General features: G+C 48.2%; 1 protein-coding gene and 1 long non-coding RNA gene across 3 annotated transcripts; one reads left to right on the top strand and one right to left on the bottom strand.

Annotated features, from left to right (window-relative positions):
- Positions 1–1,614: 1,614 nt before the first annotated feature.
- On the bottom strand, positions 1,615–6,604 carry LOC131919792 (uncharacterized). 2 transcript variants are annotated; one of them, XR_009381428.1, is made up of 3 exons: positions 6,365–6,604; positions 4,963–5,147; positions 1,615–2,653 (listed from the first exon to the last, which is right to left on the bottom strand). It is a non-coding gene; the product is annotated as an uncharacterized LOC131919792 (long non-coding RNA). The 2 variants fall into 2 exon arrangements; XR_009381429.1 differs by having other exon boundaries at positions 4,963–5,144.
- On the top strand, positions 6,308–21,676 carry E2f8 (E2F transcription factor 8). Its single transcript, XM_059274273.1, has 13 exons — positions 6,308–6,483; positions 7,496–7,624; positions 9,301–9,576; positions 9,915–10,071; positions 11,786–12,100; positions 12,405–12,566; positions 14,010–14,147; positions 15,158–15,361; positions 15,620–15,707; positions 16,327–16,858; positions 20,016–20,148; positions 20,268–20,668; positions 21,103–21,676. Exons 2-13 carry the CDS (start codon positions 7,610–7,612, stop codon positions 21,283–21,285), a joined length of 2,604 nt encoding a protein of 867 aa, XP_059130256.1. The 5' UTR covers positions 6,308–6,483; positions 7,496–7,609; the 3' UTR covers positions 21,286–21,676.
- The last annotated feature ends 1,829 nt before the right edge of the window (positions 21,677–23,505 follow it).

The raw sequence follows: 23,505 nt of genomic DNA, 5'->3' as shown, positions 1-23,505 counted from the left end.
TTGTCACTGGAGATGTCTGCTCCCAGCTGAGGTCTCATCCCAGGCCATTACCCACTTGAGCCAGACAGCTGCTAGTTAGAAAAATGTCATGACACCAATGGACATGCCAAACTGCATGGGGAAAAGCCCAGGAGGCCTCAGCCCTACACAAAGAAGTACAGGCAACTGAGTAAAGTGAGGAGAGGGAGAGAGAGAGGTGGCCCTCCTCAGGGAAGAGCACACCGATTGGTTGTCCGCCAAATGGTCAGCCCTGAAACATGCATACAAGTAACATTAGGTGGACTCAACAGGTTATCTGGGGAATGTGTATGTATTAACAAACACAAATACACATGTAATAACAGTTGATGGAAAAAGAGAACATGAATTTGAAGGAGAGCGGGGAGTAGTTATATGGGAAGGCTTAGAGGGAAGAAATCAAATTATAATCTCAAAAAAATAACCAAAACAGAAATGTCATGAATGCTCTGAGGCATTTCTCATGGGGCCAGAAAGCTGTCCACCTACAAAGCAGGGACGGGCCCCAGTCGCTAGGCTTCAAAGCCTAGTGAGTTCTGGTTTCCAAGGGAGCCTGACACTGGCACAGAACTGAACAGGGTCCGGGGATTCAAGTCCTCTGGCCTCCTCATGTCACAAGGAGACAACCGCAGCTCAGAGGAATCGAAGACCACATGAATGCCAGCTTCTTCTGTGGAGCGAATGAGCTAGGAAGGAACTTGACCAGATTGCTGAGGTTATTTCCTTATCATCAAACAGCAACTCAGTCTTCCAAACAGTGATTTTCCCCACGTGTCAGCCTGGCTCCCACACTACCGATGAAAACCCCTTTCACAGAGGAGGATGCTGGGGTGCAGAGTGATCAGCTTTCCTATGGTCCTAGGCCTGGTTGGGACTGAAGTAAGGGGGAGAGCAGGAGGTCTCTGGATCCTAAGCCATTTGGTGAGTAGTCACCGACTCCAACTCTATGGCCAGACTTAAACTTGAAGCATGGAAGTGTCTGTGTTCTGGGAGCAAGGGCAGACAGAACAAAACCCAGGGGAGGAGGACACTGACCAACACAAAAATGAGACAGGCAAGTCACAAGCCACTCACTGACTCCAGTCAGAACACATTATCTTCAAGTGCTCTTCAGAGTGTCTTTCTCAGGCGTTTCTAGGTGTTAAGTCTTTAAGACCCACAGTGTCCTAAAGCCTCCGGTTGTAAGGCTTTGAGACACTGGACGTCCCTCCCACAATGAGCACTGAGCTCGGGGCACCTGCAGCAGACAAAACAGGGAGGTGGGGAAGGGACAGAGGATGCAGAGACAGTCAATCAGAAGAAACCATTTCCTGGCCAAAGCTCCATGGACATGATCTATCTAGCTACCAGGAATCTCACTGTGGTGATTAGAACACGCAGAAACAAAAACAAGCCCAGATATGCATGTGTATGGATTGGTTTGTTATGTAATCATATGGTGATACATAATAACTTTCTTTAAGTACTTTGTATATGTTAAACACTACTGTTTTTCAGGGATTAACTCATCTATTCCTCACGAGGCCCCTCCAGGGGTATATTTTAATTCCCCTTTTAGTGTATGAGTGTGTGTATGTGCGGGAGGAGTATTCCACGCTAGTGCAAGTGCCCTTGGAAGCAGAAACGTTTGATCCCCTGGAGCTGGAGTTGTTGGGAATTGAACTCAGATCCTCAAGAGCAGTATGCGCTCTTAACTGTGGAGTCATCACTCCAGACCCACATCCTAACGTTTAACTCTCAAAGAGAGATGAGTGACTAGAAGATGCTTGCTTTCCGAAGGTGAGTCCCTCCTAAAGCAGCCACCCCCAGTCTGGCACAGGTGGACCACAGTGACAGGAAGCCAGCCTAGCAAACATCTTTCTCTATCAATAAAAATTATGATTATTTTGGTGCTGGTGACTGAAACCACAGACAGCCTCGTGTACGCCAGGCAAACACTCCGCCTCTGAGCTCTATCCTAGCCCAGTGTGTTGCTGTATATACTTCAACTAACACTAAAATGGTGACAGTTTATTCCAAAGATTGAATGTGTGATGAAGTGCAGCCTATTCCGAAAGCACGTGGGCAAACCCAGATGCTGTTAGTTCATCCCTGACTGTGGCCATGAGACCATCAATGTACTCCAACCAGTTTCCACGTTGACAAACACTGTGAGCTTTCTCTGAACCTTTTCACTAGAAAGACCTTGAGTGTTCTGTCTCCAGAGGTAAGGTAGATCCTGTTCTGCTTACCCATATGACAAAGGGATACAATGAAGACTAAAACCCCACAACAGACCTGAGCATTTTGGGGCTGATAGTCAAATCAGATCTTCAAATTCATACCTAAAGGGGTATTCAGAAGAGCTTGGGAGTGAGCAGAGACCCGCCCGGGGCTCAGGAGTGAGTTGTTAAAGCTCTTGGGGACTGCCTATAACCTCATTTGGGAAGGGCCAAGATCATCCGAGCCTGCTCTCCCTCTGCAGCACCCAGCTCCAAGGCCAGAGAGAACACGCCCAATCTCGACAGTTCCATTTGTGCCAATGTCAGCAACCACTTCAGGAGGGGTAGGGGCAGAGTCACCTTCAATGACTCAGAAGCCGCGATTCTGAAGAACTCACACAAGCAGTCGGTTTGTACAAAACAGATTCATAACCCTGGTAAGGAAAAGAGAAAGAGAGGGCGATGAGTAAGTGGAGCTGGCTTTAGTGCTGGGATCCCAGGAAAGCCAGTTCATCCGGAAGCTGGTACTGAACACAGGCCCCCAGCTCCAGAGCAAGAGGCACACATTCAGATACGTTTTAGGGACCGAGTAAGAAGCACCTAGCTAAGGTGCGTGCGAGTGCATGTGCCCTCTATTATTTTTAATTCGGGAGTCACTACGAGAGTCACATTTCTCACTTTACAGAGCACTCGGTGTGTGTTCACAATTGGACTTGACACAGCAGGTAATGAGATGGAAGAGAAAGCTCCCTCCCTACTTGGTGGGATAACATTCTAAGGTAGAACCTTAACCAACCAACATTCACCAACCCCCTTCCTTGGGTCTGGCTCCTGGCTAGATGCTGGGGAGACCAAGTGAGGACAGAGTCCTCTTCCTTGCTCCCTGGGAGGACAGTGGGGTCAGAGAGAGGAGTCCATAGCAGAAAGGCAAGTACAGGGTTAGGGATTCTCACTTGACAGGATGTGAGGCATCTGCCCAGAAGCGATCCACACAGATGTTCCTCCCCACCAGGCTTTGAGGAAAAGCAGCCACGGGTTCATCCGGGAGGCTACAGGGTTCAGCTTGGACTGGGACGTTTTTGTGTGTGGCCAGTCCTGACCTCTACTCCCTACAACCTGTACACATACTTCTGCAGTGTCCTGGAACTGGGAGAACTCTGTCCTTCCAACCTCCTGATGAGCACAAGAGGACGTGACCTCAGTTCTGTAAGTTTTAGATTCTATGCACACTCTCACACAGTGACAGAATACAGACTCCAGTTCTGTAAAGGGGGCCTTGGTATTTTATCATGTTTCCTGGAGGTATTTTGGAAATGTAGGGGGCAGTAATTCCTCAATGAACAGCAGTCACGGCAGCTGCTGCAACTGAGTCCCTAGCTGCAGATATGTGCCCAGGTAGCAAGTATAACAGGCAGGATTTCAGCCCTAGCTAGGTCAAGCTCTGGCCAAGCCGGCCAGCAAGGCCAGACCAGTGCCAGCTCTCCCATCTCCTGGGTCCCTTGCTCCTGTTCATTCTCTGAAACCCTTTCTGTTTGGGTCCTGACACCATTTACTCACAGAATAACCACCTTGCTCAAGGGACAGGGGAGGGCTGAGATCTGGTTGTGAACAGCTGTGGTGATTTGTTCCCAGCAGCTGGTTTTGGGTGGATATGCCAATGCATATGACAAAGTCTAAATCCCAATCTCCACACTGAGCCAGCTAGTCACCAAAGCAAATGGGGAGGTGGGGGCTGTGAGAGACAGCAAAGTCTCAGAGCCCACCAATAGAAAAAAGGTTTTCCTTGGCCCCCTGGCCAGGGGGAGAGGACTGGCCGGCTCCTCTCACACCCATCGATGATCAGAAGGGACATCATTCAGAAACCCCAAACGTTACCTTTGAATCTAGGGACCTCAGATGACACCCATCACCCCCCCCACCTTTGATATCTTTTTTCATAATACCTGATTTATTGTTGAATATGTTACCCAACTCTCTCAGTTGTGCAATCCAGAAGGATGACAGCAAAGTGGAAAAACTGGCCTAACTCAGTGAGATATGGTCTCTTATGCAACCCAGATGACCAGACACAAAAGCACGGAAATCTTGCATTATATAATAACTAGAAAAACATATTTGAAGGGAAAGTAAGAAGGATGACTTCAAGTTTGTCCTCTGACCCTTCATGTTGGAGCAGTAAGCATGAAAGTTTTCTGTAGTCATCTCTCCTTTATAATCATGCCTTACTTCAAGTTGACACGCTAGATTTGTGTGCGTGATGCTGAAGGTGAACCCTAGGGCCTTGGGTGTGTTAAGTAATCACTCTGCCGTGAGCTAAATCCTCAGATTCTTGCTTCCTTTTCAAAGTCTCATGACAGACAGGGTCATCAAGACTTCAAACCTCTCTTCATCCTGCTTCATGAGTTTGATTATAACTGACACGCCAGCCACCATTAAACAAAAATTACATTATCTTGCCTTTCCTCCTGTGTTGAGGGAGGACTTGAAATGGCTGTGACCTGGTCTACAAGTCACTGACTTCTCTGTCCTGAGAATTTTCTGGGATATATGAAGTGACACGGGGGACCTGAGTTTTGATTCTGGCTCTCGATATAAATTGGACATCACTTAATCCTTTGGGGCTCTAAGCACTGACGGGTGAGAGGTCTGAGGGGTAACCTGACAGACAGTGGCTCGGGCAGAAGCCCACATACTGCTTCTTGGTGATATGTCTAAACTTCGACTCTGCTCTAAAAAAGTGTACCTGGGCTCAGTAAGATGTATTTGCTCTGTGAGCATCCTGCCCTGCCCCACAATGGGGCTTTACTTGACATCCACATCCGAGGCTACAGGCAGTCTGCCCCTTCTGCACAGCATCGGAGCATTCGGGTTCAATCCTGATCTCGGGGTTACTTGAGTGACCCCTGGCGCCTGCACTTCTGACAGCTACTAGAATTGAACAGAGACACAAAGATGTAACCGTGTCTTGGAGGCCACCCTGTGTTTACCTTCCTCAGGAACCCTGGCTTGGTGTGCGTTTCCTGCACACCGGGATCCCGAATCGGGATCCCGCCCTAACCACTGGAGGAAAACACAGTATTTCGGTTGGAGTCAGCAATGGTTTTCGCTGATTGCCAAGCTCAGTGATGAACTTAGACAGAATGGTCTCGGAGACACAAAATGAAAAGTGTGAAGAGCCCAAACCGCAGTCTTAGATGGAAGCGGGTTAGGCGACATGCGGCCCAGGCGACCCCAGGAGTGATCAGAAAAGGGGAAATGCTGTAAGGCAAAGGCGGGTGAAAAAAAGAAAAGAAAAGAAAAACCTCGGGCACGGGCAGCGCTGGGGCACAGGGCTTCGGTTTCCACTTTTGCAAAACGAGGATTTTGGGCAAGAGGGTCTCCTTTGAAGTTCCCTAGACCTGTACGACACACCAGGCTCGTAAAGGGAAAGAGGGAAAAGCGGGAAAAGCTAGGGAAGAGCAAAGAGAAGGGAAAGGAGGACGCGGGACGCTGGGGACGGGCTTGGCGGGTTTTCCGCGTCACTCCGCGTTCTTCCACACCTGCGTGTTCAGAGATCTGCCAGCGCCCCTTGCCCGTCAGCTTCGGACACCGAAGCTCCTTCCTCCTCACACGTTCTGGAAGCCATGGGGCAGAAGCGGAGCACAGTCACACAGAGGGTGGCAGTGGGAAGGGTTCCGCTGGGGATCAGAGGGCAGGTGAGCAGACCCCAGGCTGCGCACCGGTTGACATGGCCCTAAGCTGAGGATGGCAGGGAGCCCGCGTGCCCTTGCCAGCCAACCCTGGACAAGCCAAATTTCATCCCCCAACTTCGATCTCGGATAAAGGGTGTTTGCAAAAAGGAAAAAAAAAAAGGCAAAGTTTTTGAGGACTTTTTCCCCTAACTCTGGCTGGAGGCGGGGTCGCAGGGCGGTGCCTACAGTCTGATTCGCCACGGCGGCGGTGCAGAGGCGCCGATTGGCGCGCGGTGCCCCGGGCCGGGAGAGCGGGCGTGGGGGGAGGGGAGGCTCCGCGCCCGCGGGAGCGGCTCGCGCCGGGAGCGGGTTAATTTCAAATCGGGGGCTGGACTGCTCCGGGACGGCCACGCTCCCACGGCCCGCCCGCCGCCCCCCCCAGCCCCGGTCCCGGTGCCACCCCCGGGCACCCACCTCTGAGCGGTGGGGCTGAGCGAGTCACCCTGAGACGCGCGGGCTCCCGGAACCGGCGGGGACGCGTAGCCAGGAGCCCGGGCCGCCCCGAGCCGCCAGCCCCGGAGGAGGATTGACAGGTGAGCGGGGAGCTGACTGGCGCGGCGGGATTGCGGGATCCCGGGCGGGGTAGGGTGAAGGCGGCCGTTTCCCGCCTCCCGCCCGGCCGGGGCTCGTGGGGAGGAGCCGAGCTCCCGCGCAGAGGGCGGGGGAGGGGCTCGTCCGCGCTCCAGCCCCGCGCACTCGGGGGCGGCGCCAGCCACGGTTCTCCTTTCCGCGCCAAATTTTTAAATCGAAGGCGGAAGGTCCGGCCCCGCCCTGGGCGCCTCTAGCCAATCGCAGGCCTGCAGAGGGCTTTCTGATTGGCTGGGAGCCGTCGCCCTGGAAACCGTGAGATGCTGTCTGGCGGCTCCCGGGGGCGGTGTAGTTTCGGGGAGGAGGAGCTAGTGCGTGCGCCCGGCGGGAAGCGGACCACTGCAGGGTACTGTACCTGGCTGGGAGCACAACCTACTGTGCGTCTGTGCATCGCGGTGATCTAGGCACCTAGGGAGACCACTCCCGCCAACTCCCGCGTATTGAAAGAAGTCTAAAAGAGAGGGTCCAAATCCCAAAGCTCTCTGTAAATGCCCCATCGTGCGTTTAGAGCGCAAAGGCTGAATTGGAGGATTGCTCTCAGTCCATTCACGAAGTCCTCCTTTCTGAGCCTGTGCACGTGTGTGTCAGGCGAAAAACTTCAGCATCTCCCCCGATGCAGGCTCGGTGTGTGCTCAGTCGGTACCCGGGCTCGCATGCTCCGTCTGCAGCCCGGATCAGTGCACAGGTGGGTGCTTGCTACAGCTATTTTTGAGCGTGAGAGAGGACTGTCACTGCAGATTCTGTGTTTGCTAGAAGTCTCGTGACAGGAGATGGGTTTGATGGAGGAATTTACTGCTGTCTGTTGGCGCGGTCTGCCTAGAGGTGCGGTCTTTGCTCGAGGGGGCAAATATAAACCTGATTTGTCATTTTTCATTTCTTTGTTTCCGGGGCTTCTTGTGTGCGTGAATGCATTTTCAGCAGATCTTATTTCTTTCTCTTCCCTTTTTTTCCTTTAAGGATATTAAAAAACTTTAACAGGATCGATTGGACTACTTGAACCATTCGAATTTGGGGAGGAACTTCAGACTTTTCGTTTCTAAAGACACACTAAATGTATGAGAAATTGACAAAATGGAGAACCAAAAGGTATTTTCAAAGTTCAGTCCACACTGTTGCGGTGTCACCCTTTAGTTTTTCCTTTAATAGTGCCCTGAATGTTGTCCCTTTTTGGTTGACTGTTACAGAAATCCAGAAGGAAATTTTCCTTTTTGAAGAGGAGTAGGGCTGTCCAGGGTTAAATTAATCTTCCTGTTTCGATAGTTTAGTGTAAGTTTCACATACACAGGGGGAGGTATTTTTTAATACTTTAAGAAAATAGCATTTATGTGTTGTATTACAACCTTTGCGTGAACCGTTGGAACTTGGAAAGGACATAATTTGATATTGACTTTCTTTGTAAGGTAACATTCTAAATTGTCAGTCTTTTAAATTGCTGGGCCTGAAAATGCTGTTTATGACAAATGTTCTGTAAAGTTACAGAAGACTTTGACAGTAGGGTCATGTGGATTGGTGTTCCTTTTTTTTTTTTTTAAAGTGAACTTATATAAATTTCTCCGAAGATTTTAGATGTTAGTTAAATCCTGTTCCTGGCAGTGTTCACTGAAACTCCCACCCTTGGGTCAGCATCTCCTGAGGGCACCATACTGAACTGAGGAAATTGAGGTACTAGCCCCGGTGTGACCTCTGTCCCCCTGGTGTCCTCCTCTGCTAAGTAGCAATGCCAGATTCGGCAGAAATACACACTGGAAAGCGTTTGATAAGGCCTTAGTCTCAGTCATGTAGTATAGGGGTTGTTAACCCATGTTCTTGATGTTCCCGAGGGAACAGTGGGTGTCTCTGTTCTCTGAGTCATTGCCTTCCAAGTATTTTCTTTTTTAAGAATGGTGCGGTCCCCACAGTAAAAAAAAAAAAAAAAAAACCTCAGTCTCCACTAGCCTTATGAACTGCTAGTAACTTACCCCTGTGTCTCCCAAGCAGGAACTAACTCTGAGGCCTTAATGGCTGATTTTCCTCACCTCGGCCCCATTTTCTGTATCTGTGCCTCAAGAGTCGATGTTGAAGGCAGATTTTTTTTTTTTTTTTCCTGGTCAAAAGTCTTGCTGGTAGGCATGAGGCCCTTCCTGATAAGTACAGCCATAAGGGCACCCTCACCTTCGCTGCTTGGTTCTGTTCCTGGTCAGTGATGTGTTAGTGAGCACTCACTGCGTATAGCCACTCCGCTGGGTGGAGAATGGTTTTGGTCCTGAAGGCCTTTCCTTGACATGAGTAGAGGCTGCTTCTAGGAATTTAGGTCACTTAGGGGGATCACAGTTCTGTTAAGGAAAGGGTGTGAGCGCTGAGCTAGCTTTACAATTCTCCTATTTCAAAATAAAATTTAAAAGCAAAGCCTGTAGTTAAAGTTATTTATTTAATTCTTGGATCCCAGGGTGAAGACATTTAGATACATGGCTTCTGCCAAATTAAAAGTGGGAAGTTTAATTATTAAAATGGACAGTAGCAGCGAGGTATAGTGGTACTGCCTTAATCACAACACACTAGAGGCTGAGGCAGGAGGATTATAAATTCAAGGTCAGCTTATTGCTGTATAGTAAGTTTCAGACTGGTTGGGCATGAGCCCTTGTCTCAAACAAAAAAGGAAATTGCTGTCAAGCGATGATTGGAATATACTTAATTTAACCTACTTGAGTCGATTTCAAAGTCAGGAAGTTCTCTAATAGGTTCCATTTTACAATGAACTCAGCTTTTACTTCCTTCTAAACCAGGAAAACCTCTTTTCTGAGCCACATAAAAGGGGACTGATGAAAAGCCCCCTGCACGAGTCCTCGAAGGCCAACATAGTATTGGCTGAGATCCAACCTGATGTGGGCCCTTTAACCACGCCAACCAAGCCCAAGGAAGTTTGCCAAGGAGAGCCATGGACACCCACAGCCAACCTGAAAATGCTTATCAGTGCCGTGAGCCCAGAGATCAGAAGCCGCGATCAGAAAAGGGGGCTGTCTGACAACTGTGGATTACCTGAAGCTAGAGACTGTTTGCATGTAGGTTTGCAAGGGATTGAATGTCAGCTGGGGGCTTGTTGGGAGAGGGGAGGTGAATATGGAGGGTCAAGCAGTCAAGAGCCACTGGAAGGCTGCTGTTGACCTGCTGAGCACAGAAAGAGTTCCTGCTCTTGGAGTGCAGCGTTGGGAATTCTGGACCTTATGAGTGATCTTCATCCCAGGCTTCCCTTTAAGACCATCCTTATTCCATCCCTGACCTTGCAGTGGTCCAAGCTGTGTGTGTGGGTAAGAGGTGTTAGTCATCTAGCCCAGACGTCCCCAGTAAATCTGTCAAACTTTATTTCAGAATGAGACATTATTTACCTTTTCCTCTGTAGGAACACTTATCTGGAGACGAATTTGAGAAATCCCAGCCGAGTCGAAAAGAGAAAAGCTTGGGTTTGCTGTGCCACAAATTCCTAGCGCGGTACCCTAAGTACCCCAACCCTGCTGTGAATAACGACATCTGCCTGGATGAGGTGGCCGAAGAGCTCAGTAAGTATGCTGGTTGCCAGAATGGCTAATAATTATAGCAGCTCTGTGGACTTATCTCTTTTGGATCTGAGCTCACATTATCACAGATTCACATAAGGCCGTGTGGAAGTTAGAATTCTCACAAATGGCAATGGACAGTGTTTCCGGGTTCAGGTTGTCTCTGATGCTGTACAGGAAGGAAGTAGTGTTTTATGATTTGTTTCACAAATAACTGTGACTGACCTTCACCTTGGCCCTGTCCTTGAGGAGCCAGCGTATCCATAACCACACAGAGAGATGACTTCTGTGACTCTGACTCTCAGCCACTCGAGACTGGGGATGGAGTGGTTTGGGGTTATTTTGTCTTTGGCAAAAACTATGGGTGTTCTCCCCTCTTTGCTGCAGTGTGTAGACCTGATTCTAGAGCTGAAAAGGAGTCTGACGGATATAGGGTATCTTTTTTTTTTTTTTTTGTGTGTGTGTGTGTGTGTGTGTGTGTGTGTGTGTGTATGTGTGTGTACTCTTTGACCTAGCAATAGGAGCTTGTATAAATCCATGAACAAAAAGGGCAAAATTCCTTTTTCAGTGGAACAGTGGTTACAGAGCAACTGGTAGAAACTGACCATGTGTGTCAGGCAATGCATGCTACAGAAAAGGAGGGGGATATCTAGAACATCGTGAAAGGACCAGGTGTGTGGGAGTGGTGCTTTCCGACAAACTAAGGGCTCAGATCAGGCCTTGCTGGGAAGCTGATGTCCAGGGCTTGAAAGAAGAGAGGCCTGTGAGGACATCAGGGAGAATGGTTCCTTGGGAAGGAACAGCCCAGAACCCTTTACGCTCATTCTCACCTGGCAGTCACCAGGAACAGCAAGAGGCCACTAGGGGGTGCTCTATCCAGCAAGGATAGATTCTGTCCAGTATTGAAGTCGAAACCCACAGTGAAGGTAAATTTCTGAAATAAGGTGAATCCCACCATGCAGAACACTGAAACCCCCTATGGATTTATAAAAGGCACAGCATTGCTAGTCTTACCATCACTGGTGGTAGGCAGAACATGGGCCAAATTAGACCCCAAAGAGATGTACCTTTCTGCTTTTTAATATACGCTTTTAAGAAATGACATCATGGATTTTATACTTTTCTGAAATCTCAGCACTTTAAAAAGGAGGGTGTGTGTGTGTGTGTGTGTGTGTGTGTGTGTGTGTGTGTGTGTGTGTGGTCTTGGAGACCAGAAAAGAATGGTGCTGGGAACTGAACTCTTGTCTTCTGATAGAACAGCAAGCACTCTTAACCACTGAGCCGTCTCTCCAGCCCCAAGTCTCAGCACTTTATGTCTGTGAATGATTATGGCAGGCAGGGGTGGGGACAACGAGGGGAATAAAGGAATGGGTTCAGAATTGTGGCAGTTAGACTATTAGAGGCCTGGCCTTGCCACGTCCTTGCTATCACTGAGGCAAGCCTGAGCTTCTGTATCCTCACAGTAAAGGGCTGGTGGACAATGGCCACCACACACATTAGAATATAATTGTCCTGAATGATGCAATGTACACCCCTCAGTAGATAGTGACTGTAATTTAAACAAGTTCATTTCTACCTGTGAGGGAGCCATGTCTTTTTTTTTTTTTTTTTTTTTGCCTCCGTGGTGCTTGTTGTGTGTATTATACTCAGATGCACCTGTGTCAGACACACAATGAAAGTCTGATCCCGGTAACACACCATCATGCATTCTTTGCAGATGTTGAACGCCGACGGATTTATGACATCGTGAATGTACTAGAGAGCTTGCACATGGTGAGCCGCCTTGCCAAAAACCGGTACACTTGGCACGGGCGACACAATCTCACTAAAACTCTCGGGACTCTGAAGAGCGTCGGGGAAGAGAACAAGTATGCTGAGCAGATCATGATGATCAAAAGGAAAGAATACGAACAAGAGTTTGACTTCATTAAGAGCTGTGGCATAGAGGACCACGTGATCAAGTCAAACACTGGCCAGAATGGGCATTCAGACATGTGTTTTGTAGAACTCCCTGGAGTGGAATTCCGGGCAGGTGAGAGGTGATGTCCCATGGTGCTTCTAAAAAAATGCCGTGAAGACTGCTCCTCTGCAGCTACTGTGACTTGTTTTGGGGTTGGGTCTCTGGAGCCTCGTCTGGCCTTGCGTTTCTGATGGTCCACTTGTTCCCACTTTCCTAGTGCTGCGGTTTTGGGCGTATACCACCATGCCCACCCACCACTGCAGATTTTCCTGCTGGGAATGCCACGGCTGTCGGCTGGATGGCCCAGTGATGCTATTTTTAAGGCTTGTTGCTTCCCCTTGACGGTTAATTCTCTAATCCCCGTCCTTCTCTGAAGCTTCCGTAAACAGCCGCAAAGACAAGTCCTTACGAGTGATGAGCCAGAAGTTTGTGATGCTGTTCTTGGTGTCGACGCCTCAGATAGTAAGCCTGGAAATCGCTGCCAAGATTTTAATTGGGGAGGACCATGTGGAAGATCTGGATAAAAGCAAGTTTAAAAGTAAGTGTCACAACTGCCCGGGAGGATTGGGATCCATTCGTGCACCTCAAAGCTTCACCTACCGAGCAGATCTCTGGGTCCATGTTGCCTCTGCTAACTGGTGGGATTCAGCAAGACGTATAACCTTCTTACTGGTCCCACACTACGGCGCCATCTGATGCTGTAACTCGGTCCCCATTTTACACGGTAGACACTCCCAGGACTTAAATGAGCAATCAGTTGTAAAATAGGCCCAGCTCCTAGATCTCATCTCTCCACTAATACTGATAAGTGACGGCATCAATAATTCCCACTAAATTGTCCCCTGATGGTGCTGTAGTGCAGATGGCTTGAAACAGCTCTGGCCAGATGGCTTCTCTGAATTTAGCTGGTTCCTAACCAGCTCTGTCCCTGTGGTTATGCAGACATTGTAGAAACCTGCACAGGAAAAATGTGTGGAGGAAAGAGCCGAGCAGACAAGAGCAACTTTCCACACGCTTGTCTCCCTTGGAGGATAACCCAGACATGAGCTAATGGGGGGGGGGGGGGGGAATCCAGCTGTCTATAAGGCACAGCTGGCCGGAGGTGCCACATTCTGTAAAGTAGCACTAGCCTATAGAAGTTAAGTCCAGATATCCCTGGGTTGATAGTGCATCTACAAGACAGAATTGAGGAGAGAGTAAGGTAGCACTTTTGGCAGCGCTTGGGAAAAGTACAGTTTGAGGAAACACGTCCTGATGCTACTGCCAACCGGTTGATGCTTTTCTGAGTCGCCAGGTGCTTTTCCGCTCGACACTGCCATTGGTCCGTCAGTCATAGCCCTGGAAGCTATTCATGTGTCATTTGCCGAATCCTTGGGGAAAGCAGAACCTTCTGACAGGGCCGTGAAGCAGGAGAGTCAGCTCGTAACTCTGTCCTGTGAACACTGACATAAAGGCAGACTTGTTAATGCAAAGCTTTTCAAGATAAGTGAGGTGTGTAGAGTGAATAGATCTGTGCTTTGCATATTTTGCAAGGATAGTGTATATGTTTGTGGTGATACAGAACTTTGCGAGTTTATGATACTATATGAATCTGGTTATGAACTGCCGTGGGTGGACAAGCCATACTTTGTCCACTGCTGCCCTGTTTCTGTTTCTTCCTATTCTGACTCATTAGAAAACACGTAGGAACGTGACTTTTTATAAACAGGATCATCTCATTGAGTCACTTCCAACTGTAACCTGTACCACTGTCCTTTCAAAATTCAGGACCAGCAGTGACTGCTGAAGTATTTAAAACTCCTTTTTTGTTTTAATTCAAGAGGTGTTAGAATAACTCGAAAGAAGTCGGGAGGGGAGTCCCTGCCTGATGCTAGCAGGATAGCTCTTGAATACACCTGACTTTCTCAGGAAGCAAAAAAACTTTGTGATCTTTCATTATTCTATTTAATGCTATTCATGCCTCTTTTTTTTTTTTCCCCAGCAAAAATTAGGAGGTTGTATGATATTGCTAATGTTCTGAGTAGCCTGGATCTCATCAAGAAAGTCCATGTTACAGAAGAAAGAGGTCGGAAGCCAGCTTTTAAATGGACAGGTCCAGAAATCAGCCCAAATACTAGTGGTGTGTATGGGGTTGTGTTTTTTTCTTTCCTTTCATTTGTTGTTTCTTTTTTTAATTTGGAGGATTCTCTCCTCTCCTTCCTACTAGCCCCACCCATGGGAAGACCATATGTAGATGATTGGAAAAGCAGTTCACTCGTAAAGGAAGTTGGCTGCTCTGGCTTTGGGCACTCTCAGAGAGAGGTCCTTTGGTGCAGGAATTTGGAATGGAGGCTCTGGAGCCATAGTGACAGCTGCATAACCCAGGCCCACCATTTTTGTAAGAGTGTATCCTTAGCCAGTGTCTTCTGTGACCGTGCTCTCAAATTCATCATGGAAGGCATTTCTTGAGAGGGACTGCCCAAGTGAAGCAGGCATGAAAGTCACCACCTTCCACCAGCCCTAACCCTCCCCTGATGAGGAAATCAACAAGAATTTATACATCACCAAGAGAGGAAAATCAATAGTGAATGCACACTGGCATTTCTCTGGTTATGAGATATAGTCCACTCTCCATATCCACAGGTTTCATATTGAAGGGGTCATCTGTGGAATGGAAATATTTTTTGGTCTGTACCAGACATGTACAAATGATTTCTGGTCACTGTCCCCTAAACAATGTCATGTGACAACCATGGGCGTTATAGTAGGTATTTCAAGTAACTAAGAGATGGTTTAGCCTAGACAGGAGGATGTGGTTAGCTTCTATGCATGCATATGCCATTGCACGTAAGGGACTTGAGCTTCGGCAGCTTTTGGCACGAAGGAGGGATTCTGGAACGAGTCCTCCTCAGATGTGGAGGGCCAACTGTGCACCGTGGCGTCAGAGATGCGGCATTGAAGTACTGTCTCTAAAGTCACTGAAAAAGATTGAGGTTCCAGATACATAGGGTTTAGAGCAGGGGTCCACAGTGGGTGCTCTGTGCTGTTACCTTTTGCCCCTGACATGGTTTTAGAGCTGCGTTTTGATTTCCTCTGTTAGAAGGAAGCAAGATCAACTGGGCTTTAACACACTGGCCATTTCCACTTCAGGCTCCAGCCCAGTCACGCCGCTTACCGCCTCCTTCCTAGAGGTGGAGCAGTCTGCGAAAGAGAACTGTGCCAAAAACCTGTTTTCTACACGGGGGAAACCCAGCTTCACCCGACACCCGTCCCTTATCAAACTGGTCAAAAGTATAGAAAGTGATCGGAGGAAGATCAGTTCTGCTCCCAGCAGCCCTGTCAAGAGCAGCAAAGGTATGTCTTCCTGGCAAGTCGGGACTCTGCTCAGGATTACTTTTGCTCTGCTTTCTTTTAGCCTGTTTGATCCCTCAGAAGCCTAACTTATATATGAGTTGAGGGTCAAAAGCAGTTTGTGGGGCTTAACGTTTAACTGCTGTGCAGCTAGGGAGCAGATGGGTGCTTTCTGTTGCCTTGGCACCTGCAGCGTTCTCTTCCAGGTGAACGCTTCATCCTTAGCTTTGACCACCCTCCCTCTGCTTTCTGTTTCGCCAGCTGAGACTTGTCAAAATTCTCCACCCTTCCCAAACAAGATGGCTCAGCTCGCTGCGATTTGCAAGATGCAACTGGAAGAGCAGTCGAGGTAGGCTGGCACCGCAGCCAGAAGCAGGATGGGTCGCCGTCTCTGTGTGTCGTGTTAGAACTGGTCACTTTATGTAAAGATGAGCATCGCCCTTGGAAACTGGAGAGCTGGTCTTTAAAAGATCTGTCCTCAGTCATTAAAAACAAGAGACTGCCGCTATTTTCATAAAAGTGTGGCTCTAACCTGGGGCAAAAGTAGTAGAATGCAGGGGTTGGGAGATGGTTTGGTGGGTAACGTGCCTACTGCTCAAACATGAGGACCTGGGCTTGGATCCCTAATGCCCACACAAAAGGCCAGGTACGGCAGCACCCATTTTTAATTGCAAAGTGAAGGTATGGCCACTGGAGGCTCCTCCCTGGAGCTCACTGGCTGGCCACCTCAGCTAAACAGATAGCAGCACCCGTCTTTAATCCCAGTGTGGCGTTACACCCACTGAAGGATCCCCTGTAGCTCCCTGGCTGGCTGGCCCAGCTAAATTGATGACCTCCAGCCTCACTGAGTGAGGTGAAATGCACCGAGGGAGACATCTCATTGTCAGCCTCTGGCCTCTATACACGTGCATGTTCACACACATGCCGGTAGAATGTTCTGTGACGTTTCCATAAATCTCTTCTTCTAGTGAACCCAGGAAGAAAGTGAAAGTAAAGCTGGCAAGATCTGGGCACTACAAACCACTGGCCCCCCTGGACCCTGCAGTGAACACTGAGCTGGAGCTGCCTGCACCCTCCCTCATCCAGCCCCTGGGGGTGGTCCCCCTGATCCCGAGCCCGTTGTCATCTGCCGTGCCTGTGATCCTACCTCAGGCCCCTTCGGGCCCATCCTATGCCATCTACTTGCAACCCTCCCAAGCCCAAATGCTGACACCGCCCCACGGCCTGAACCCAGCCGTCTGCCCCGCCCACTCCTCTAATGCTACTGGATCCAAAGACCCTACAGATGGCCCCACTGAGAGGACCACCACAGACGCCACGAAGGCCGGTGCCTCCTGCAGACCCGGAAGCCTGCAGCCAGCACCAGAAAGGCAAGGTGCAAAGAACCGCAGCAAGGAGACAGCTGGAGAGCGAGGCACAAAGAGGACAAGCACCTTGGAGGACAGTGGCTCTGTGAAGAAACCTAAAGAGGACCTGAAAGCGCTTGAGAATGTCCCCACGGTGAGTACAGCCTCGGACGGCGCTTTGAAGTTTTAGCCATCCCATGGCTGACTCCGCAAGAATTGGTGGCTTGTGAAGTTTGCCGAAGCACAGAGCCGTCTCTCAGAAGACAAAGAATTGTCCCTTAACATCCCGTATCCAAACGAGGCCCCAGACAGCTAATCCTCACATAGGGATGACGGCAGGGACATTTTTAAACCTACTGAGGAGGGGCTGACTTGGTCTCTTTTTAAAGCCTCACAGGTGGCTGTCCCATACTGGAACACAAACACCTGTCATGAGAGTCATAAATAGTTTAAAAGCAGTTGTCACTGGAGGGCTCCGTGGGCCTCCTGTAACTCGTGCCTTCTGAGTCATTCCTCAGCGTTTGTTTGATGTCATGTACCTGGCATCTGTTGCCTAGAAGAGAATTTGCCCATCCCCCTTTTTACTATCTACCTCAGACTTAACACAATCTTTTCTGTGTAAGTGGAAAAGTCAAGCTGATCTAACCAACTCGAAGGTACAGTGGATACATTGGCTTCTAAAGATGTTGGCCCTCTAGGTGATTTTTTTCCCCCTTAGGTAAGATTAGATCAGGTAAGAATGAGTGTTTATTGGACACCTAACCCGCACATCGGTATCATAGACACAGAAGTCTCACTTGACTTGCAGGACAGGGTGCATGAAATACAGTATTATTAACAGATACAACTAAACACAGAAGCAGAAGTTAATCTCTCCTTTCCCCTGCTGTTAAGTTATTTTATTTCTCCACATCTTGCTTTTCTTTATCTGTCATGAATTTATTCCTCCATAACTGCACACACACACACACACACACACACACACACACACACACACACACCACTGCCTGCCATCTACTAGGTTAGAAAAAAATTGACCCAGATCAAGTCTAACCCAGCACCCACCTTTGATGGCAGTTGATTCTGTGTGCTCACCCCATGGCCATATTACAGTTTTTGTGGGATTAAGTGAACTTATTACATGAGGATATACACAAAGGGCTTTGTGATCCTTTAGGACACCATATCAGCCGAATGGCATTATCTGGCACTGTGTTTGTTAAGGCAGCTTGAGTCTGTGGAATCTTCTCTGAGGACGGCCTCGTGGAAGCCATTCATATTATCCACGGTCTCGTGTGCTCTTCTTTTGCACTTCATGTACATGGTGGGAGGAAATGGCAAGGCCCTGGCTTGATTCCGTATTCTGGAAGGGCCATAACGTCTCTGAGCCAGTGTGCAATGGTTTCCTGGTGTTCCTTGGTTAACCCAGATCAGAGTTTTTTTAGGTTTTCTGTGTCCCTGAGTTCCCATCTCTGTCGAGTTCGTTTTGACTCTTCTTCAGCGTGGGCTGAACAGTGCAAAGAAAATGATTCATGTCCTTAATTCATTCAGTAAATATGTTCTGTAGGGATGAAGAGACGGCAGTATTCAAATAAATGCAAACGTATCTGAGAGTAGGTCCTAAGGGCAGAGGAAACAAGGAGACAAATGATCAGAAGACAGGGCTCAGAGGTTGGAAGAGATGATATTCAAGGGGAGAAACATCAAATTCATTCATCTTGCTAACTTCAAAGAGTGGAGTTATTATGTGCTAAAAGAATTGTAGTAGATGTAATTTGTTGAAATTGGCGCTTAATTATTTCAGGGTAATACAGGCTTTACTAAAGATCGGAATGAGTCAAGCCAGTAATCACAGCAACTTGTCCCATCAGAGACGATGACTACCGTATTAGCAGCTCCGTGTAAAACACCCAAGCCCAGTGGTTAAAAGTTCTCTATCCCTGCAGCTTCCAAGGTGCCAGTTCCCAATGACTTTGAACAGTACCAGGCACCTGAGAAACAGTTTAAATTTATCAGCTCTATGGGTTCTGAGTTGGCTGGCTCCCCAGGAAAAGACCGATCAAGAGCTAGGGATCAAAGTGTGGGCTGTTGTTTTGACAACGGAGAGAAAAGGAGGATGAAAGGAGGCCCCCAGCTTCTAAGAGCTGCTTTTAGATTCCCCGGTCCCAGCACGGGGAGGGGAGAACAGACTTCCGGGGGCTCTCCAGCCACCCACACACCCTTTGTGTTTGGGAAAGAGCGGTGATCTGATGGGGTGGGATCTATATCAACCCGACTGCAGTGGAAGCTTGTGCATTTTGGCATCTGGGTCTCTAATAGGAACCAATCGGTGCTCTTTGATGCCTGTCAGCTTGCTTTGAATGTGAGCAGACTGCTGGGTTTCGTCAGAACAAAAAGTCCAAGGGAACGATCTGCTTGTGCAATTCCTTAGTTCTAAATCGGGAGTCAGAAACCCGGACAGCGAGCTAGCGAATGTGTTGGGTTCCCTAGGCCATAGGGTCTCTGCTGCACCCACTCAGCTCTGACCCTGTTGAGATACAATTATCCCTTTGCTAAGGGTAGGGCCCATTCCAATGAAGCCTTTGCAAACGAAGAAGAAGAAGGTTGGGTATGGTCTAGGGCTCCTTTTACTAAATCAGTATTGCTTGAAACTTTGTCTTTGCGTATTAGTCCCCCTTAATGGCCCACTATAAACTTGGTTGCCAAATTGACTGGAAAGGCTACATGCAGTGTTCCCCCATTAGGTTACTAACAAGATCCATCACTGAAGTTTCAGAGTTCTTCAGAAAAGACATTTTGTGTAAGTTTTTCCAAAGCCTGTTTGTCCATGATTCAAGTAGTGCCTGTTTACAATCCCCCAAGAAACAGCACTCTCTCTGAATGCTCTTAGGGGAATACCAGCCTTCAAAATTAAATAAAGATCAATTCAGTAATGACCCAATAGGGTCATATGCGGTGTTTATCACTGTTAAACTTTGCTCCGGGTAGTTCTCCATCATATCAGGAAATCTGATTGCGGGGAATTGGGATGTCAGCGTGAGGATGACGTGCGGGCTGAGCCTACCCTTTCGCAGCCTCAGGTAGTATATTCTGAGATGAAAATGGTGGTCCACACAGGTCGTCTCAGCACTAGGGAGACTGAAGCAGGAGGACCCAGAATTCGAGGCCAGCCTGGGCTATCTGGGTGGCTGGACTGCCTATGGCCTAAACGGCTCTTGAAAAATGACTAAGAGGTGGTTCTGGAAGGGGTACCTGACCCTGTTCTTCTTTTGGTGTGTGTGTGAAATAAATGCTTTCTCCTTATTTTGTAGACCCTGTTCCCATCAGGGTACCTAATCCCTCTCACCCAGTGCTCGCCTCTGGGGGCAGAATCCGTGTTGTCCAGCACAGAAAACTCAGGTACACTTTCCCCAAACCACAGGATCTACGGCTCCCCAATTGCAGGTGAGTATCCGCCAAATGCCATTCAGACACAGCCAGACGTGAGTTGGCCTGCAGTTCGCTGGTCAGTCCCCTGAACAAAGGGCTGCTTTGAAGACTTAGCCCCATCCCTTTTTTTCCAGGTGTTATCCCAATGGCATCGTCTGAACTCACCGCTGTGAATTTTCCCTCTTTTCATGTGACACCTTTGAAACTTATGGTCTCCCCAACGTCTGTGGCAGCCGTACCTGTGGGGAGCAGCCCGGCTCTCAACTCAAGCCACCCTGTTCCTGCCCAGAACCCGAGCTCAGCCATTGTAAACTTTACCCTGCAGCACTTGGGACTCATCTCCCCCAGTGTGCAGATGTCTGCCAGCCCCGGGCCTGGAGCTGGCACAGTCCCTGTGTCCCCACATGTTGAAGCAGCTAGTGTCACACCAGATAACTTGAGCTCTCGGCAAGGGAGGGCCACCAACCATGACTCGCCAGTCCCAGGCCAGAGCCAGCTAAATGGACAATCAGCTGCTGGGACAGGACTGCAACAGGTAAGAGTATTTACATTTAATTTAAAGATAGGCCTAACACTTGAAGATGACCTTGACATTTTGATCCTCCTGCTTCTGCCTCCCAAGTGCTGGCATTGCCATTTGTTTTAAATATTGAATCATCTGTATCATAGGAGGCTCATGTTTTCTTCTTTGGAGAGGGAAGTATGACAGGGTGAAATGACTGAAGGCAAACCTTCCTTCCAGAATCTAGAAGAATGGTCAAGAAATCCACATTACTGGGTTGTCATGAGGTTTTGTCTCCTCTTAGCAACAACAGTTGAGAGTTCAAAGGGACTTGAGGCTCCCCTTGCTGGTATCAAGATATATTAGTCAACAAGCCACATATCAGTCATCCAGCCGTCTTGAGTCTGCTAGGGAGGATGGGTGGCCATAGGTCTGACACCTTTTTTTCCTTTGCTCTCTCCAATCAGCCTGTTCCTGTGACACCCAAAGGCTCCCAGTTGGTGGCTGAAAGTTTCTTCCGTACCCCGGGTGGACCAACCAAGCCTACCAGCTCACCCTACATGGATTTCGATGGTGCTAACAAAACCTCCCTAGGAACCCTCTTTGCCCCACAGCGTAAACTGGAAGTCTCAACTGAGGATGTCCACTGATTGACAGAAGATGGTGGTGTAATTTAATTTTCTAAAGAGCTATTTAATGAGACAATGTACACACACAGATTGAGAGACCACCACCTTTGAAAATACTGTAAATACTTTGGGGTTTTACTCAATATCATAGCAGATATTTGTCATGCTTACATGTGTCACACACACACACACACACACACACACACACGTACACACATACACAAATACATGCACACACATTTGTACAAGGCTAAATTCAGCCTTCAGTACTATAAAGTAAAATGTTGAACTAAGGTACATTAACTTCTAGGGGGGAAAGATTAATTTTTTTCACCTGTGCCTGTATTATTATGCAAAGTAACTTTATTACAGTTTACTTCCCTTTCAGTAAATGTTTGACTTACTTAACACAGCACCTGCTCAAAGTTTTTGCACAAAGGAAATGCTGTGTGGTGTATAATGTATTTTTACATAAGGAGGCCATAGCTCTATTTTTTGTAATTTCTTTAATCCTTTGCTGTTGCAGTCTGTCTTTTTGTAGAGTTTACAACCCTCCTCAATCAAGTCTATGAAAAAAATTATTTATAAAATTGATTTTTAATCATAAGTTGTTGAAATTAAAACTCTTCTAAAATGTAGTTAATATTTTCATTGGGCCACTGAGGGCACTCACTGTTGGGTGGAAATGACAACTTACCTAATCCAGAGGCAGTTTCTTGGGAAGAGCTTTCTTGGGTACTCGGAGTTCATAGGAAGTTCCCACGTTCTCTCAGCTCTTTCCCCTACCATGGGCCTGAGCATTGCTGGAGTCGTGAACAACACGGCGTGGAGAGGCTGAGAGAGCAAATGGAAGGCAGGAGGAGCTGAGGCAACCCTGGCTCTGTTCGGCACCCATCCCAGGCCTACTCTACAGAGAGGAGTGGCGGCCATTGTCCTACACCTTCTCTGGTCCAGCTCTAGGGGAGGTACAGGACAATGGCTGCTACTTTCCTCTAGGCAGGGCACTACCAAGCACTACACCCCCAGTGAATTCCAGGAGAAAGAGTAAGCTATGGGGTGTTCAGTGTGCATCTTCTTGAGCCGGTAAGGGACAAGCTGCATGTTGAGAAGATAAGAGCCTCCTCTGGCCAGGGTCTTTCAGGAATATCGTATCTCCTTCCTATGTGCTGATGTCAGGAACTACAGGACACTTGAATTGCGTGTTATGAGCCAGGACCACAAGACCACTGAAACAGAATTTAAGGCAACCAGTCCGCAGTCACTGCTAGGACTCAACCTTCCCATCCACCAGTGGGTAAAACCATCCAGCTGGGGAGGCTCTGAGCTGCTCTGAACATTCATAAGGTTATCCCCTTTCTGTTTGTGTGGCTAAGCACAGATAGGCAAGATGTCAGATTTTCCTGTTGTCTTAGCCTTCTTCCTCTGCACTAGAGAACCAATGTAAGGAATTTCCTCTAAGCAACTTCATCTTTATTTTTATATCTGCAGAGCTTGCAAATGATCCTGTTTAAAAAAAAAAAAAGGCCCCGCTTTTAAAGTACTTGAGTACATACTTGAGAAAGATATAAATCCATAAAACATTTCCATGTACTAGAGTTCCCACTGGTAGATATGGAGGAAACAGTTATACAGAAGCCACTAGACTTAACTGTATACACAGCACAGACACCAACCCAGACAGACAAGAGCTCTTAGGAGGTGGGGCTCCTTAAATTGCCTTTGGCAGCCCATGTGGACAGGGTGCAAAGCAATGTTGTGTTCTGTTCTTGTTAGTAACCGTCCATGTGAAGAACCTCCCTGGAAAAATCAGATACCCAGGAAGAAAAGAAATATGTTAGATGTCACGACCGCGCTGGGAAGCTGGGAACCGAGTCTCCCAGTTGTGTCACTCACGGACTTGTGGAGCTACCCCCTTGACCACCACCTGGTGTTCATACCCTTCTTGAGTCTGGGCAGGTCCTGTGCCTTGCTTCCCACCGATAAGACACTGTAAAAGAATGGGGTGTGTCTAATTGTTTATATGATTGTATCAGATTAGTTCACATCTTGAAACTTTTCCACTTGCTGGTTTGGAGGACTTATCTACAAGAGTCCAGCACTGCAAGGAAGTGTGGGCAGCCTCCTGGAACTAAAGGTAGCCGGCAACTAGCACAACCAGAAACAACTCTAGTTCTACCTGTAGCCACAAAGAATTCTGAATTCTGCCAACCACCTGGCTGGAGATCAGAGTATGAAGGGTCC

The sequence above is a fragment of the Peromyscus eremicus genome, chromosome 1 (genome assembly GCF_949786415.1).
Source record: "Peromyscus eremicus chromosome 1, PerEre_H2_v1, whole genome shotgun sequence".
Taxonomy (NCBI): Eukaryota; Metazoa; Chordata; class Mammalia; order Rodentia; family Cricetidae; genus Peromyscus; species Peromyscus eremicus.
The sequence above is the reverse complement of the archived record's forward strand: the minus strand, read 5'-3'. Positions and strand labels throughout refer to the sequence as shown.

Bases quoted from the DNA above. Each gene is read 5' to 3' on its own strand.
- E2f8 (XM_059274273.1), top strand. The intron at 15,362-15,619 runs GTATGTCTTCCT...CTGTTTCGCCAG, and splicing joins CCCTGTCAAGAGCAGCAAAG to CTGAGACTTGTCAAAATTCT. The intron at 20,669-21,102 runs GTAAGAGTATTT...CTCTCCAATCAG, and splicing joins CTGGGACAGGACTGCAACAG to CCTGTTCCTGTGACACCCAA.